Below are 16,880 nucleotides of genomic sequence, written 5' to 3'. Positions count from 1 at the left end.
CCTGCGTGAATGGACATTGCGTATAATGTCATATTATCTGTGAATTTCCATACACAGCTAGCAGTAGCGATAGCAGAGAAATGGCAAGGAGAGAGATTGGCGGTCAGCGGTGAGGTGTGATTGACGTTCTCTTGGAACTCCGGCTGATGTCTTTCCAAACACAAGTCAATCTGCCACTCTCCTCGAGCTCCGACACAGGCAGGAAATAAATAGTATACGCGTACATCAGGAAACGTCAATCATCTTAACCATCTGTTAAGAACAGAAGCATGAAAACTCTGGAGAACCGTAGCCTTCTCGGTATTGCCTGCGGGTCAGGCCTGAAAATCATAGCACCACGCTTCTTTTTAATATCTCTGATGTTGTCACTGCTAGCATATTTACTGACTGTGAGACGTGCTTTCTTTATGGGGTTTTTTTGTGCTTTGCTGTTCTTGAGAGTGATGGACTGCTGTCTGGCGTTTTATTTCTCAGAGGTTCATAAATGTGGCCTCTAGGGCCGCCGGACGTGTGCGTGAAGACTGCCCGATTAGTTTCCCCTCCATCCATCTCCTCCTTCTCGACCCTCCTTTATCACTCCTGACATTCAAATCAGCAGCCAGAATACAGAGGAGCTGCGACCGCCAACCGATCGGATTCGGCTTGTTTAAATCCATGCCAGATTCCCATGGCCGCTTGGCATTATCTTTAAAAACAGAGAGAGATGGGCTTTATGATTTCACTGCCGCAAAGGATTTTATTTCATTTTAGATATTTAATTGGAATTCTTGGACTCGATTAAATGAGTGTTTTTCTTTTTCGCCCGTCTACAGGGACTTAATGTTTAATGCATAAGCACACCGGCCTCATTTTCAATAGCTCTCTGAGTAAAGTGCTTACCTGTGTGAACTTTTCTAGCCTCAAAGGTTGCGTGGAGCTCTGAGGGAATACCGCTGTCATTAAGTACGCATAACTAAAGGCCTTCATGTGAACGGGCGTGAAAGCAATTATGAAAACGATGATACTGAGACGGCTTTTTTAAGTAGTCATCACCTCGGGCTGAAGAACCTGTTGACTTGCTGTACATAAATGCCCCACTTAAGGTGCGTTCAAACTGACAGCGTTTTGCAGGCAGAAAACCACCAGAGGGCTTTTATCTTCAGTGGGTCTTGATCGTGAAGCATGAGAAGAATTAAAGGAACACTCCACTTTTTTTTGGAAATAGGCTCATTTTACAACTCCCCAAGAGTTAAACAGTTGAGTTTTACCATTTTTGAATCCATTCAGCCGATCTCCGGGTCTGGCGGTAGCACTTTTAGCGTAGCTTAGCAAATCATTAGACCTTTAGCATTTGGTCATCAAAAATGACCAAAGAGTTTCAATAATTTTCCTATTTAAAGCTTGACTCTTCTGTAGTTACATCGTGTACTAAGACTGACGGAAAATGAAAAGTGATTTTCTAGGCCAATATGGCTAGGAACTATACTCTCATTCCGGCGTAATAATCAAGGGACTTTGCTGCCGTACCATGGGTGCAGGAGGCGCAGTGATATTACGCAGCGCCTGAAAGTAGTCCCCAGCTAGGTAACTAGTTATGATATAGCTGGGGACTACTTTCAGGCGCTGCGTATATCATTGCGCCTGATGGTACGGCAGCAAAGTTCCAAAAATATAAAAAAAAATTTAATCTAATTATAAAAATAACAACTAATTCAAACAAAATTCTATAAAATATGAATAATTATTATAAGAGCATATAAATAATACTAAATTCAACTTTTGCTTTATATGTAGTACATTTTCATGTTTAATAGAGTTGGATTGTTCAAATAGTTTTGACTCACAACAAACTGTAACGGGCCAATTATAATCAACAAAGCTAATGAGAGCATTCTGGTTTAACCCTATGTATGGGAGTCATAAGAAAATGATTGATTATGATTCTGCTTCTGATTAATGATTACAGCTTAACTGTTCAACTAATTGTACTCTTAGTAGTTTTGAGGAAGAACTCTTTTTTTTAAAAAAGAAACACAATTCCATTTCCAAATGCAAATAATAGAGTATTTTATGGATTTTTTGTGGATTTTTAACAAACTTTTCAGAGACTTTATTAACCGCATGTGCTTGATTGACTAAACAAATACCTGGCTTATACTGTAAGAGTCAGTTGGTTATGGTTTGCACTGTATTGTTTTGATTCACTAAAAAGTTTTAGAATCAATTTATTTGGGAATTGAACAATGTTAGTTACTCTGTATTGGTTTTATTCTCTAAAAAGAGTCACATAAGGCTTATTTGGAATTAGAATTACATAAGCACAGTTTTAGGAACAATTTACACAGACATTTTCTCCACTCATGTTTCATGAATGAGGCTTGATGTTACACAGTTTTGCACTAAGCAAATCATAATTGCCTAATTATTGGTGAACAGCAGGTGTGCCTCTGCTCCACAGTTTCCCAGAATATCATGGAACACGAGTTGGAAAAACATCTTTGAAATGCATCCAACAGTGATTCATATTCTGTAAACACTGAATCTTTCGGTCTTCTTTAACCCGGCTCTATTCATCTGCTTTTAATGCAGGCGCTGGCCGCTTCTGAGCTCCCCTGTAGAAATCGCCCTAAATATGATGAGGTGATCAGAGATGTGACCCACGAGTAATGATTCGTTTTCTTTTCAAAATCCTTCATTTTCAGAAATCCAAGCAAGCTCAGACATTTTGGCTCATCTCCTGGAGAAGGAGAATAAACACGGACAAACAAAGTGCTGCTCGCTTCCAGATGTTTGTTGGAAATGGCTCTCATTGCCGAGGCCTTTAAAAAGAACAACCTTGATTTTTCTCAAGGGTTATTTAATTTTTACTGCATTATAAAAGTGAACTGCAGGGGAAAAACACGTTCCTAAATGAAGCAGCGATGTTGGATGTAGGTGATCTAATGAGTCATTTTCTTTCTTTTTTATGATGATTTCAACACTTTTGGCTACAAGTGTCTGGTTTTAACTCTGTTTCAGAGCACGCTAGTATGACAGATTTCTCTGGACATTATTTGGTTTCACTGCACTGAAGGTATTAATATCCACATTCATATTTACTTTCTTAATTGGCATTGCTTTTCTTACTGTAAGTGATGCATGTTGGGTGCATGTTATTCAAATAATAAAATAAAATAAGATATGTTATTAAATATAATAATAATAATAATTATAACAACAATAAAAATAATGATAATAATAATAACAATAATAATTATTATTATTACATCTATATATATATATATATATATATATATATATATATATATATTAATTTTTAATAACCGTATTATTATTATTGTTATTATGTTAAATATAAAAATAAGCAAATAATACATGTTTGTCTTCCTAATTAATTTAAACTATTTAATTTAATTGAACTGTGATAACTTTTTAGGCCCTTATTTTGACCATAAAGAGAAATTGTAAGAAATTGAATTTATTTCTTGCTGGTAAAGATACAAAATTAATAATTAATAACTAAGATTAATAACTTAATTGTATGTCACTTTAGATAAAAGCATCTGCTTAAGAAATGTAAATTCTGATATAAATGTTAATAATAATAATAGTAATAAAAACAAAATTGCAAAGCATTTTTTATAATGTTTGAAAATGATGAAATTAAGACAGCCATAAATATTAGTATTGTATTTTTACAGTTGTAATGTAAAACTAAATTGCCATTACCTTTGTTCAATACACTGTAAAAATTATTTAAAAAATAAAATTTTATATAAAGATTACTGAAGTGTGTTTTGCAAGAAAATACTATTTCAGTCTTTCTACTTGTAAATTTAGAAATATTTGTTTAATTAGTTTAATTCAATGAAATACATACATATTTTTTTGTAAATATAAGTTATAATAAATAAGAAAGTTTAACAATTTCTGGCTGTTTCTAGCACAAATCCTTTCCAGTGTACTTGATTTTACAGTGAAATATTACAGTAGTAATATTTCTAATTTTGCTTTTGTTTAATTTTGTCTTTTTATTTAGTAACAATAATAATAATAATACCTATTATTATTATTATTATGGTATTGCATTTTACATTTTTATCTGAAAAATCACAAATAGATTTTTTACTCCTCTCCAAAACGTGTAGCTCTGTTTGCTGGGTTTGAATTTCTAACTTTGTAAAACAAAAACCCTGTCAGAAGAAGTCAAAGCTAAGACGTGTCAGTCGTGTAGTTATATACCAGTTTTAATAGTCTTACAGAAGAACTGGGACGAGGATGGTCAGTCGTTCGTGCCTTTTGATGAAAGGCTTCAGTCAAAAACTTGTTTAACTCGAGAGGTCAGATCAGTCTCAAATGTGCATTTAGAGCCGCGGAGCTTGACTTTAAGACCCAAATCAATGATTCGCAAGAAAACTGAGGTCAAAGAATCTCTCAGAGGTACGAATTTGATTCTGTAGGAAGTGCATGCTTTATAAAGGAGTGTGGAAATACGTCTATTTGCAATCGCCAGTAACCCAGGAGAACTCGGTTCTCACAGAGAGTCTAATTCATCATTTAGCTAGAGAGCTCATTTTCACAGTTGCTTTTTTAAATTATTTTTGGCAGCAGGCAAACAGAAATTTGTCTCTTGATTATAACAACTGCTCCCTCGTGGATTATGATGGATTATGGAAACGTACACAAGAATTAGAATTAGCTTCTCGGTGATTGACCGTGAGCTTTAAACTTCTCCAGTCATGTCACATTAGTCAGGATGACCACGCACACAGGGAATATCTCTGTGTGCGTGGCCATTTATCACCACAGACTCATTTTCATCTAGCTCGACTTGAAAAAAAACATTCTTTCTGAGCGTTTCATCCTGTTTTGTTTGCGATGTTGTCATCCTTCGCAACAGTTGGTGAGTTTGCAATGATGAAAAGCTAGAAAACTTTACCCACTGCTGTTAAAAAGAGACTTTTTATTAGACCTCTAAATGTGAAATGAATGCAGTTGGATGCATTTCTGAAAGTTTAAGTATGAGCAGAACAATCAAATGTAATTGAGTTTTTATTGGGTACTGAATGTGGTCTGAGATGAGGGAAGACGTACCGCTGGGGCTGGCAGGTGTATTGGCAGCTGATGTTGCTGGATTCGGCCTGTTGGTTTCTAATGGATGTTTGGATTGAACGTGCAAAGGCAGTGCAGGACTGTGACCTTGACATTTCACAAGCTCAAGTGTCTTTTCTGTTTCAGTCTCTGCTAAAAGATAATTGCCATATGGCTGCAGGGACTCTGCAAATTAAATTTGAGAGAGTTTCTGCCAAAGAACCAGTAAATGCTAGAAAACATTGATGCAGTACTTTCATAAGAATACATGTAATGCATTACAAGTTGTTAAGATTAATGAAAACACACAATATTTTGTATAGCATTTTGGTGTTAATTTCTGCATATACATGCAACGTTCATTTAAATATAATTACTTAACAATACAAGTAGTTTATGTGGTGTGATCAAACGAGAATCAATGTAAAATGGTATATTAATAATAATGTTAATGCATGCACTTCATTTTTTGATGCCTAATGCATGAATTAACATGAATGAACTGAACCTCATTGTAAAATGTTACACAATATGCTCACTAAGGCTACAGTAAAATAGTGAAACAGTTTTGTAACTTTTTATCTGAATATATTGTAAAATGTAATTTATTCCTTTGATCAAATCTGAATTTACTTCAGCATTCAGTGTCACGTGATCCTTCAGAAATCAATCGAATATGTTGATCTGCTGCTAAAAAAAACATTCCTGATCATTATCAATGTTGAAGACAGTTGCGCTGCCTCGTATTTTTGTGGAAACCTGCATTTTTCAGGATTATTTGTTGATTAGATCATGTTTTTGTAATGTTATAAATGTCTATACTGTCAGTTTTGATCAATTTAGTGTGTCCTTTCAAAACAATCATGGGCACTTTGCCATTTAGTAAACAAAAATGATCAGTTTAATTCACATTTATTGTCAAAAGCATCCTGATTAGATATCATCTCATACTGCATGTGCTTCATAGAATGACTGTTTCTTTAAATACTGAATGTAGTGATATTGAATGAACTCAAATTCATAATTAGTGTACTATGCGCTATATATGCAGATTTATGGTAATATGCAAGTACTAAAATTGTCTTAATACCTGACCAGACCAGCCTAACATCTAGTGTATCCAGTGTTAGCAATATGCGTGTGTGGCACTGCTTTAAATTGCTAAAATTGCGCTCGCAAAAACTCAACATCTCTGTGCAGAAAATCTCATTTGTCTCGGGAGTGAGTAATGACCAAGTTTCTTTCCTCAGAAAGATACGTTTGCGAAGAGCTCTTGTGGGAGCTCCGTTTTGAGGAGAATTATCGGAGAAGCAGAATCTCTCTCAGCAGCCTTTTTTGTTGAAGATGTACGGGAGACGGTGTCAGTACTCTCTCTGGGCAGTGCAGGGTGTCTTTGGCGGCTGGAAAGATGAATGTTTTAAAGTGTCTTTTCCAATTGCTTTCCATAAGTCATCTCTACTAGGCTAAAGATTGTCGAAATGTTATCGGCAAGTACCAACTCCACTAGTTGCGAAGTATAATTGGATGTGTTTCTGTGCTCTCCGTGCTTCGCTGGCTACATACTGTACTTCGCTATCAATTTGCATACGTTAAATACAAGCCTGCTTTGCTGTTCTAGTTATTTTTTTTAGCTGGAGGGGATTTTTTTGTGATTATGTGCAGACGAAATGTTGTTTTTGTCCCAGAAAGCTGTTCTAAAGATTTTCCGTATCAACAGAGTCATATTAGTGGGACTCCCACACAGGTTTCACATCTTTGTGCTGTCCCCGTTTCTCTCTCCAGGTTTGGGCCAGTAATTTTCTTCCCAACGAAGCGGCGCTGGCGGAGCGCTGTCAGAGAGACTTCCTGCAGAAGCACGGAGAGCCTTTGCTGGTTCAGTATGCTCGAATGGAGGCACAAGCACAGGTAAAACACCCACATAAGACACAGTTCATAGCGCTCAGCAGTCTGTCAGCATTAAAACTTCCTATAGATAGTTTGTAAAGGCTCTCACCACCACAGTGTGAGTGCTTCTGACAGCCCTGTTGAGGGAAAAAACAGCATAAACTAGTCTAATGTGGTTTGCTGCTCTTGGCTGGCCACCGAGCTGGTCAAAATGGTGTAGTTTGATGGTTTTAAGGTGGTTTTGGGGACTTTTCAGCTGGTAGGCCTGAAGTCAAACCTTTACCGACCCGTTGGAGATGTGTATACTAGTACTTGGTTCGACTCCACCTAGGGCTGAGCAACATCATATTGTATGAAGACTTGAACACAAGAACTTCATCTCCAGAGCTGCTCAGACAGTCACTTCACAAGCTTTTCACCATTTGATTTGAAAAAACAAACAAACAAAAAACTAGTGTCAAATACACACTTAAGCTGAACGTAAAACTAAAAGACCTTCACAACAACCTGTCAAAATAAATGTCTGGTTTAACTTGAAGAAATTATGACAGAAATACATTGCTATTGTGTAGTAAAATGTAATTCTCAAGTAATAATAATATGTTTTAATAATAATAATAATAATAATAATAATTCATTTTTTATTACCTGACCTTTAGAGGAAAACACAAAGATGTGTAATTTTAATTTTTCATTAGTTTTAGTTTATTTAGTTTTAGTAATTATAGTGCTGAAATTTAACATTAAATTATAAACGTGACCTTGGGAACTAGCTGACATAAAATATGTTTACTTTAAAAAAAAAAATAATAATAATTTTAAAATCCCATTCATTTAAAATGTCAAAAAATCATTAACAAGTATTTTATTTCAAGTAACAAATGATTATTTTTATTATTATTAATAATGTTTTAGATTTGGTTTAACTGTAATAACCCTGCAAAAAAAGAAAAGGATGAACCTTTTCAAAATCTCACAAATGTATGTGCCAAGTTCTTCAAGTTGATTTCATGTGATTTTGAACAACTTTCATACTATTTTCAAGATTTTTTATGACTCTAAAAACATCATATGGTGTAACAATCAAGTAAAAAGTAATAACATTTTCATAACACTTTGAATACATGCGAGTTTACACGTCTTATTTATTTATCAAAACGGTTTTAAATATATAATATAAGGCAAAGAGAATTTATACTAATATTCTGCATTATTAATTCAAAAACAGAGTTTATATTAAAGGGTATTAAAATGAAAATTAGTCCATGTTTTACTCACCCTCAAGGCATCCTAGGTGTGTATGACTTTCTTCTTTAAGACGAATCCAAACGGAGTTATATTAAATATTTTCCTTGATCTTCCAAGCTTTATAATGGCAGTAGATGGGTGTTTTTGTTCAACAGTCCAAAAGTAGTCAAATAAAGCGCATTCATCCATGTTAAAACGTGCATCCCACGGCTCTGGGGGGTGAATAAAGGCCTCCTGTAGCAAAAAACTATTTTGGGTGAACTAACCCTTTAAGGGGATAGTTCACCTTTAGTTGGTTCCCATTGACTTGCATAGTGACTTCTTCTCTATACTATGGAAGTCAATAGGGACCAGCAACTGAAGGTAGTCTATCCCTTTAACCTTGCCTTGTCATTATCTGATATATTAAGAGACTTGAGAGTCATGAAGGTTTCCTGTTTTATTTTTATTTATTTATTTTTTAATTCTGCATGTTCTGTGCACTAGTTGCACCGCACAACCTTAATTTGGTGGACAAACATTTTAAAATATGTATAATGTTTTAACAAAACTTACACACTTTTTTTATTTTTTATTTTTAGAAAGCAAAAATCATAAAATTACAGCAAACTACTTAGTAAGGTTTAATAATTTTTAAAGGATTTAATTAACTGATTTCTTAATTATGGGAGGAGTTTTTTTAACCCTGATATTTCTGACCCACCAAAAACTATATAAAAAACATAAAACATGTTCTTCATAGAAGAGGTGTATTCAAGTGCTTGTTTGTATAAATTGCATTAGGTATTATGAAAAAAAAAATATATATATATATATATATAGTAGTATTCTCAAATATGTTTAGCACGGTCAACCATGTTTAAATCCGTTCTGCTGAAATTCAGTGCCAAAACTGCAGAAAAAGTCCACAGATTCTGTCTAGGCCTGTCTATTACTGTCTGCCATAACAAGTCGTCCTTTCTTGTTTGCATGTTTGTGTTCTCTCTCTATTGCAACACCTCCTTGTAAAGCGTGCTCCTCACCCACTGCATGCTTTACAAGGGGGCGTTGGAGCATTAGCATACGCGGCTGAATCTCTAGCACGCTGCTGTGTGTCTCTGTGTGTGTCACCTGGGCCCTGATCATTATATTGCGCTGGGCAGGATGCTGATGGCATGCCGAATCAGCAGGGAAGAGCTGAGCGCACACGGCCCAATCCGCTGCTCTCGCACTTCAGCGCAATCTGCTAGCCGAGCATGCAACGCAACGAGAAAACGCTTTCATTAGCATAGTGAGGCAGACATAATACTGAACTTGGTTAAATCATAAGTAATCAAGAAAAAGAGGGAGGGGAAAAATGAGACGAGAGTGTGTGTAAAAGATGAAAAATATGATTAACAGTGATGTGTTATTTAGTATACATGCTAAAATGGTTTTGTTTGTTACTAACAACATTTGAACACTGCATTGTATTGAACATGACAGTTCATAGTATTACATTCCACTTTAAACATTTTAATTAAAATGAATAACTTCAATGTATTTTAACATTATTATTATTATTAGTGATTTAGTCATAAGGTAAGGTTTATGTGAAGTTTAGGTACTTGCTTACTACTTCAGAATCTGTAATATCAGACCAGTGATTTATTCTGTCAGATAGTTCCCAGTGCTCACTCCATCAGTCAAGCATCATGCATTCTCCTTATTCTGGACTACATTCTCCTTGCTTTCATCTGTAAATGCTGGAGACACGTCTTTATTGCTCAGGCTGCTCCTTAAGTCCCTCGGCTCAAACGCAAAGCCCTCGTGAAGATTATGAGTACCGTGATGGAATTATAATAATGCCAATTGTGAAGTGAAAACTGCATTAGCAGTCTTATTGCATGAACCTCTTAAAAACAAGTCCAACTCACATTTCACCATCAAATCTAAAGGAGGAAAATGAAGCCTATTTTGCATTTACATTGTGACATCATTCAATTACAAAATTAAGCACATTTTCTTCCCAAATTATCATATTGTAATTACATATTATTAGTTGTATTATTATTAATTAATATTTATAATAATAATAATAATAATTTATTATTATTATATTAATAATAATTTTATTACCGTTAATCTGTGATTAATTAGTGCTGACTCAAACTAGATTTTTATGAATTTAAGTAAATAATGGAAGTACAACATATATCAGAGCATGATTACCATTTACAGTACACTACTGTTCTTTTTTTAATTAAATTATTTCTTTAAAATGGTTTTCAACAATGATAATAATCAGAAATGTTTCTTGAGAAGCAAATATCAGTATATTAGAATGATTTCTGAAGGATCTGAAGCAGTAATGATGCTGAAAATTCAGCTTTGAAATGTAAAAAATTACATTTTACAATATATTCAGATAGAGAATTGTTATTTTAAATTGTAAAAATATTTCACGGTGTTACTGTTTTTTTTTTTTTTTTTGAGCATAAGGACTTCCTTCCAAAAAGTGTACATTTACTATGGTATTCCAAACTATGTAATGGCATTAAATATAATGCCATATATATTTAATGGCATATAATGGCATTACCATGTCTACAAAGACATAGTAACCCCATGATACATGTTTTGGTGCACCAAGGGATCCATAATTTGACATTCATTGCATCATAAGCCAATTCCACATGAATGTGTCCGGCGCTGCTGAATTCAGTGTTCATTTTGCTCCATTCTTATCATTAAATGCTGTTCCATTGTATTATAATACACTGGATATATTCCATCTTGGTTTGGTTTGCTGCCTATTCTAGGTGAGAAATCTCTCGTTGTCACGAGCGTATCGGAGCAAATGGCGATGACTCATCTCGTTCACACCACGGGGCTTCCCTCCCCGACCTGGGATTTCCTATTATCACGGAGCAGCTCTGGCTGGCAGGGCCTCCATTTAGTCTCTCGTGTCCCGGCGGCAGGGGGTCAGGAAAAATGTGCTGGCCAGCTGGAGGCAAAATTCACCATGCTGTTCCTGTGCTTTAGCCTGATGTCCTGTGAATCGCTAATGCTCTCTGGCTCTTCTTCTCAAGGCTTGTGTGTCATTCTGAAAATGGAACTTTTGCCAAATGTAAATATGATTCAGGCATTGTGAATAAAACCTAATGAGAATTTCAATTACAGTAAACAGAATAATGTCTGACAATCTGGATCTGGGTGATTTATACCTCTGGGTGTATAATAAGCTGTGTGTAGATGGCTAACAACAATCTGTCTGTGACGATCGTCTCGTCCTGCATGCAAAACAAGACAAATTACTTTAGATCCACACATTACTCTGATGAGCGCGTGAGGTGTGTTTTTCCCAGAAGTCTTTCACGTCTTTAGTCGTGCATAACCAGACTTTTGACTCAAAGTCTGTTGCACATTGTTGTTTATTATGGACAAGAGCCGCCGACGTAGACAGGAACAGCCCATCTGACTTAGAACTGGGTAGTTATATTTAAATCAGTAAAAAAAAAAAAACAGCATAGGTTATTTTCTTGGAGATACCTCATGCAAGCTAAATTCTTCAATAGTACCAGTTAATTCCTACCAGTGGTGTTATTGTTAATTAAAACTGGTATTAAACTAGTATTAGTGTACTAATTATTGAGATTGTGAGGGAATTTTAAAGTAGCTGAAGCTGTAGAAGATCCAAAGACTTCTACTTCTAAAGATATACATTTTTAGCATACTAAAAACAGTTTTTGTTAAAGTGACATAAAACTGAAACAATCTATACATGTGTGATATAATAGCACAATTATCAGTAAATTGTATTACTTGGTTTGTCTTGATTTCAAACTTTCAACCCTGTTCAAGCACTTATAAGTGGATGCATCAAATGGATGCTGGCCACTCACTGTTTATGATGGTGGCCTTATGCCTGGACACCAGTTTGACCACCTTCTTGCTTGTCCACATACACCTGATCTCTGTAGAAGTCTTTGGATCTTCCACAGCTTTGACTACTTTAAAGTTCCCTCACAATTTCAATCATTTATTTGCAAGTAATAAGGCCAGACTCCTGAAGCCTATTTTTCACACTTGGCTTTCATTTTTGTTTTTTTGACGTCCCATTGATATTGAATCCCAGCCGTTTTCTTTTGATCTTACCTCAAGTCATGACCACAACTCTATGAACTTTGGCTACACTGCCTACTATACCAGGATAAAGACGCTCAACAGACAGCTCAGCTCAGGAAGGCTGGAATTTGGCTACATTTTCAATTTCAGCTCTTGGCAAACCCACCAGCCTGTGAGGAGAAGAGGAACCCTGCTAGGCAAGGCCAGTTTCCATTTAGATTGGGTGTTTCTGTTGCTAACAGAAAGCAAGCGTTTGAACCCTTTTTGACAGGACATGGGGAGCAGGCAGGGCTGAAAGACAGGGGCATGCTGGGACCTTTTGCTGTCTGTTGTGTCTCTATCAGTGTGGCAACTGCAATGATCTGTCACTAATCTTGAAAGAAGAATGGCTGAAACACTGGTTTTTGAGGGGACATGTTCTGAGGAACCGAATTTTCCTTGATCTTGAGTTTCAAGAGCTTGATGTTGTATGAAAAAATATACTAGAAGTCCAAATTCCTCCAAAACATTTATGGAAAATAAGCAGCCAAAAATAGCTTCCTAACTAGGCATTTGTGATGTCGCAATGCGCTGCTCTTGACTCTGTGTAGAAGATTCTTCCAAAAGAATGTTAGAAATGTTGAACATGAACAAGTTTCAAAAAGATCTTCCACAGTCCAGAAAGAACATTCATGGAATCTAAACAGCAAAAATAATACATTTTCTATCTTTTATCAGTTTATTTCTATATCACTGTGTGGAAACTAATTTACTCACCCCATGTCATCCAACACTCAAAAAAATAATTCATTGGATTAACTGAATTTAAAGGCAGGATTTCCATCCAATAAATATGTGTAGCCCCAACTCATAAAAAACAAATTAATGCGATGAAATGTAATTGAGTTGGGCCAACTCAATTTGATCAAATATAGTTTAAATGGAATTGATACATTGATGAAGTGATTTTTTTTATGCTTGTTGAACTCAAACTAAAACATTTAACTGGAAAATAAATGATCAGGCAGACATCCTTCTACACTCAAAAAAAACAATGATTAGTTGGATTTACGTAACTTTATGCATTAGCCAACTTGTTAGGCATAGCATAAGATGGTATTGTTACATCCATGGCATGCCCATAGTTGTTTTTTGTTATTAAAACAACTTTGCTTCATGTTAGCAGGTCCTCAACCCAATCTACACTTTACCACAACGTAACCTCCCAAAACACTAACATAGCAGAAACTCTTTTAAATACAAGCATAAAAGAGCATTAAACATTAACAAGTCACAAAGAAATTAAGTTTTGTTGAGAAAAACATTCTAGGATTTTTCTCCATATAGTGGACTTCAATGATGCCCAATGGGCTGAAGCTCCAAATCGCAGTTTCATTGCAGCTTCAGTGCAGGGCTCTACACGATCCCAGCTGAGGATTACGGGTCTTTCTAGCGAAACAGTCGGCTATTTTCTAAAAAAAAAAACAAAAAAAAAAACTTTTGAACCACAAATGCTCATCTTGCACTAGCACTGCAATTATGCATCTTCACACATTGTGTAATCACACTGTAAACATCACGTGTGGTTAGTTCTTCATCTCAGGTTTGAAAAGGTATAATTGGGCTAGAAACTCCCTCATTTTCTCCTCCAACTTCAAAATCGTTTGCATGTTCGCTTTGTAAACACTAGGCTGGTACTTCCGTCTACGTCACAACGTTACCTTTCCAACATGACTTCGTAATGAGTGAGGTTGAGCTAGTGCAGGATGAATATTTGTGAATATTTTTTAGAAAATGACCGATCGTTTCTCTACACAAAACCCTTATTTCTTTGGCTGGGATCGTGTAGAACCCTTTGAATCTGCACTGAAACTGGACCTTCAACCCGTTGGCCACCATTGAAGTCCACTATATGGAGGAAAATCCTGGAATGTTTTCCATTGCGTTTCTGGTATTATGTAGAGACTTCCACTCTGCCGATTCTTCTGAAAGAAGACAACATTAGAAATGAGCCACACATTTCATTTTTACAGTTAACAGTCTTAACCATTTATGTGACACATTTAGCAATCTGTCCTGTAATGTCATGAGGCTTTTACTAAAGGATGGGGCAATTTGTCACAGCCTATAGTCAGTTTCTGTGACCCTAACGTCACCAAATGTAATTAAGTAATGACTTCAGACAGCTTTTTCAAGCTCTTCCCCCATCATCGTTCAGACACTTAGTGCCACGTCAAACTCATGCTAACCTGAAATTGACATGGCTGACATAGAATTGAATTGACATTAGATCAGACAAACAGAACAGTGTTTTAAAAGTGCCAGTGATTTTTGGGAAGCCATCCTATACTTATCTCTGCACATTAGATTGGAAAAAAAATACAACTGGAGAAATGGTATCCCCTTTAACTTTGACTTCTAAAATGTGTGACATGACCTCAGTTCTTTAGGTGGTTTTGAAATCCACTACTAAGTGTTCTTTAGAATAGACCTGGACTGGTTCTGTGAGGATATGCACATCTCTTGAAGATCAGAAGTAGAATTCCATCACGATTGCACATGGAAACATGGGAGATAACTTTAAAGCTGCATGTGACATTTCAAAATGATTTATTGGCGAACAGCGACTTTTAAACAGTAAGATTACCAGATCTCATCATCAAACATGGTTGGTAGAGATGAATAAGAGTTTAGTAAAGGGCTATGTCAATGCAAAGAGAATCAGTTGCACACACAAAGTGATTGCGCAATCCTGAACGTAATCTGCAAATTAATCAGATTTTATTTTAAAAAATAACTTTGGATCTGTATACGCCATTTTTTGCCGTGACTTTGACCATGGGATGATTGATAGTGCTAGGTGGGTGGTTTGAGTATCTCAGAAAGTGTCAATCTCCTGGGAATTTCATGCACAAGTCTCTAGGGTTTACCAAGTATGGTGGCAGCTCTGTGGGCAATACTGGCTTGCTATTGAGAGTGGTCAGAGGAGAATGGCCAGTCTGGTTCGAACTCACAGGAAGGTGACACTAACTGAAATATCCACATTGCAACAGTGCCATACAGAAGAGCATCTCTGAATGCGCAATATGTCAAAACTTGAGGTGAATGGTTTGCAGACCACAGCGGGTTCCGCTCCTGTCGGTTAATAACAGGAATCTGAGGCCACAATGGTCACAAACTCATCTAAACTGGACAGTAACACTGGTAAAACATTCCCTGGTGCGACGAGGCTACATTTACTATACAAATAATAATTTTGCATAACCCAAAATGAGATGTCTTAACTTGGGTTGGAAAGCACTAGACAGTTACTATCCAGAACAGAATGATGTTCAATTCAGTGAAATTCTTGATTGTGTAATGTTCTGCCAAAATTTTGAATTTTCAGCACTTAATCACTGCTGCCGAAGCTACAGCACAAAACAAACTGTGCATTATAGTCTGAATCCCAAACAAATGACTCTTTTGAACAGTTTTTAGTCAGTTTATAACTAGACCTAACTGTAAAACGTAAATGTAATTACTGACTTGTTGTTTATATGACAGTGTATAGTTAAATATGCACATTGTACAATTATTTGACATGTATTTCAATATACATATCGATACATTTCAATAAATATATTTCAAAAAGGACAAATTCGTAAATGTTTTTTTCTACCAATATATTTTTGACCATTTTGAACTGGAACAGGAAATCCTTATGATTCATATTTGAATTGTGAAGTAATGTATAATAAATTGGCCACTTAATGCGCTTTTAGCAGAATCAATGTCATGCTTTTTCCCTAGAAGAGATATGGCCATTCAGAATAGAGAGCATTCTGTCAATGTTACATATTTATATTTGGTTATTCTTAGCCGACCGAGAATGACACTGGGAAGCTAGAGAGTTAAATGTCATCATACAAGTCAGCAGCTCTGAATTCATATAAGAACATGTCAGATGTCCTGCTATATTTGGTCTGCTGAAAACCAAGGCTTGCTTTGACAGTGTCACATATATTCCTGCTCAGATTTCAGTTACCAGACTTTTCACCCATTGAAAAGTCACTCATTTTACTGTCCTTGCTCTAATTTAATGCACTGAATTGATGTATCCATCTGCCTGGCCTTTTGTTGTTATGCAGAAAGTTAGTCAAGTAGGAATGCATTTTAAAATGTGCTGAACTTTTTTTAAAAAAGGTCATATTGTGTTTTTTAACATTATATATCTACTTATAATGCTACTGGAATTTCTTGCAAAAACAAACAGTTTTTCATGACTATTTTCCCAGCCTGTTTTTGATGCTGTACCTTTAAGATCTCCATATGTAAATAATCTCCGTTTTGATTGGTTAACCCCGTTTTTAAATAAAAAAAGTTAGTCTGCATCAAGCTCATGCATTAAGTAGTTTCAGCCTCTGACCTGCTTTTCACACAAAAATGAGGTTCACTTTCTCCATTTGGTAAGCTTTCGTCTGATTGGATGACTTTAGGCAAATGATGAATTTCTATGTGAAAACATTCATATGCAGATTTCACTCAGAAATGTGTGTATACGCACAGTTATTGAATGAGAAATTTGAATTTTGAAGAAAATCGTTTTTTTTTTTTTTTAATATGACTCCTTT

General features: G+C 35.7%; 1 protein-coding gene across 1 annotated transcript in view; it reads left to right on the top strand.

Annotated features, from left to right (window-relative positions):
• The window catches only part of galt (galactose-1-phosphate uridylyltransferase), a 104,385-nt gene that overhangs the window by 23,779 nt on the left and 63,726 nt on the right, over positions 1–16,880 (top strand). The window contains exon 7 of the mRNA XM_079410493.1: positions 6,853–6,975. Coding sequence (XP_079266619.1) covers positions 6,853–6,975 — 123 coding nt within the window. The remainder of the gene's footprint in view (positions 1–6,852; positions 6,976–16,880) is intronic.

Source organism: Barbus barbus, assembly GCF_936440315.1.
Source record: "Barbus barbus genome assembly, chromosome: 47".
Lineage (NCBI taxonomy): Eukaryota > Metazoa > Chordata > Actinopteri > Cypriniformes > Cyprinidae > Barbus > Barbus barbus.
This window is presented reverse-complemented; position numbering and strand designations above follow the sequence as displayed.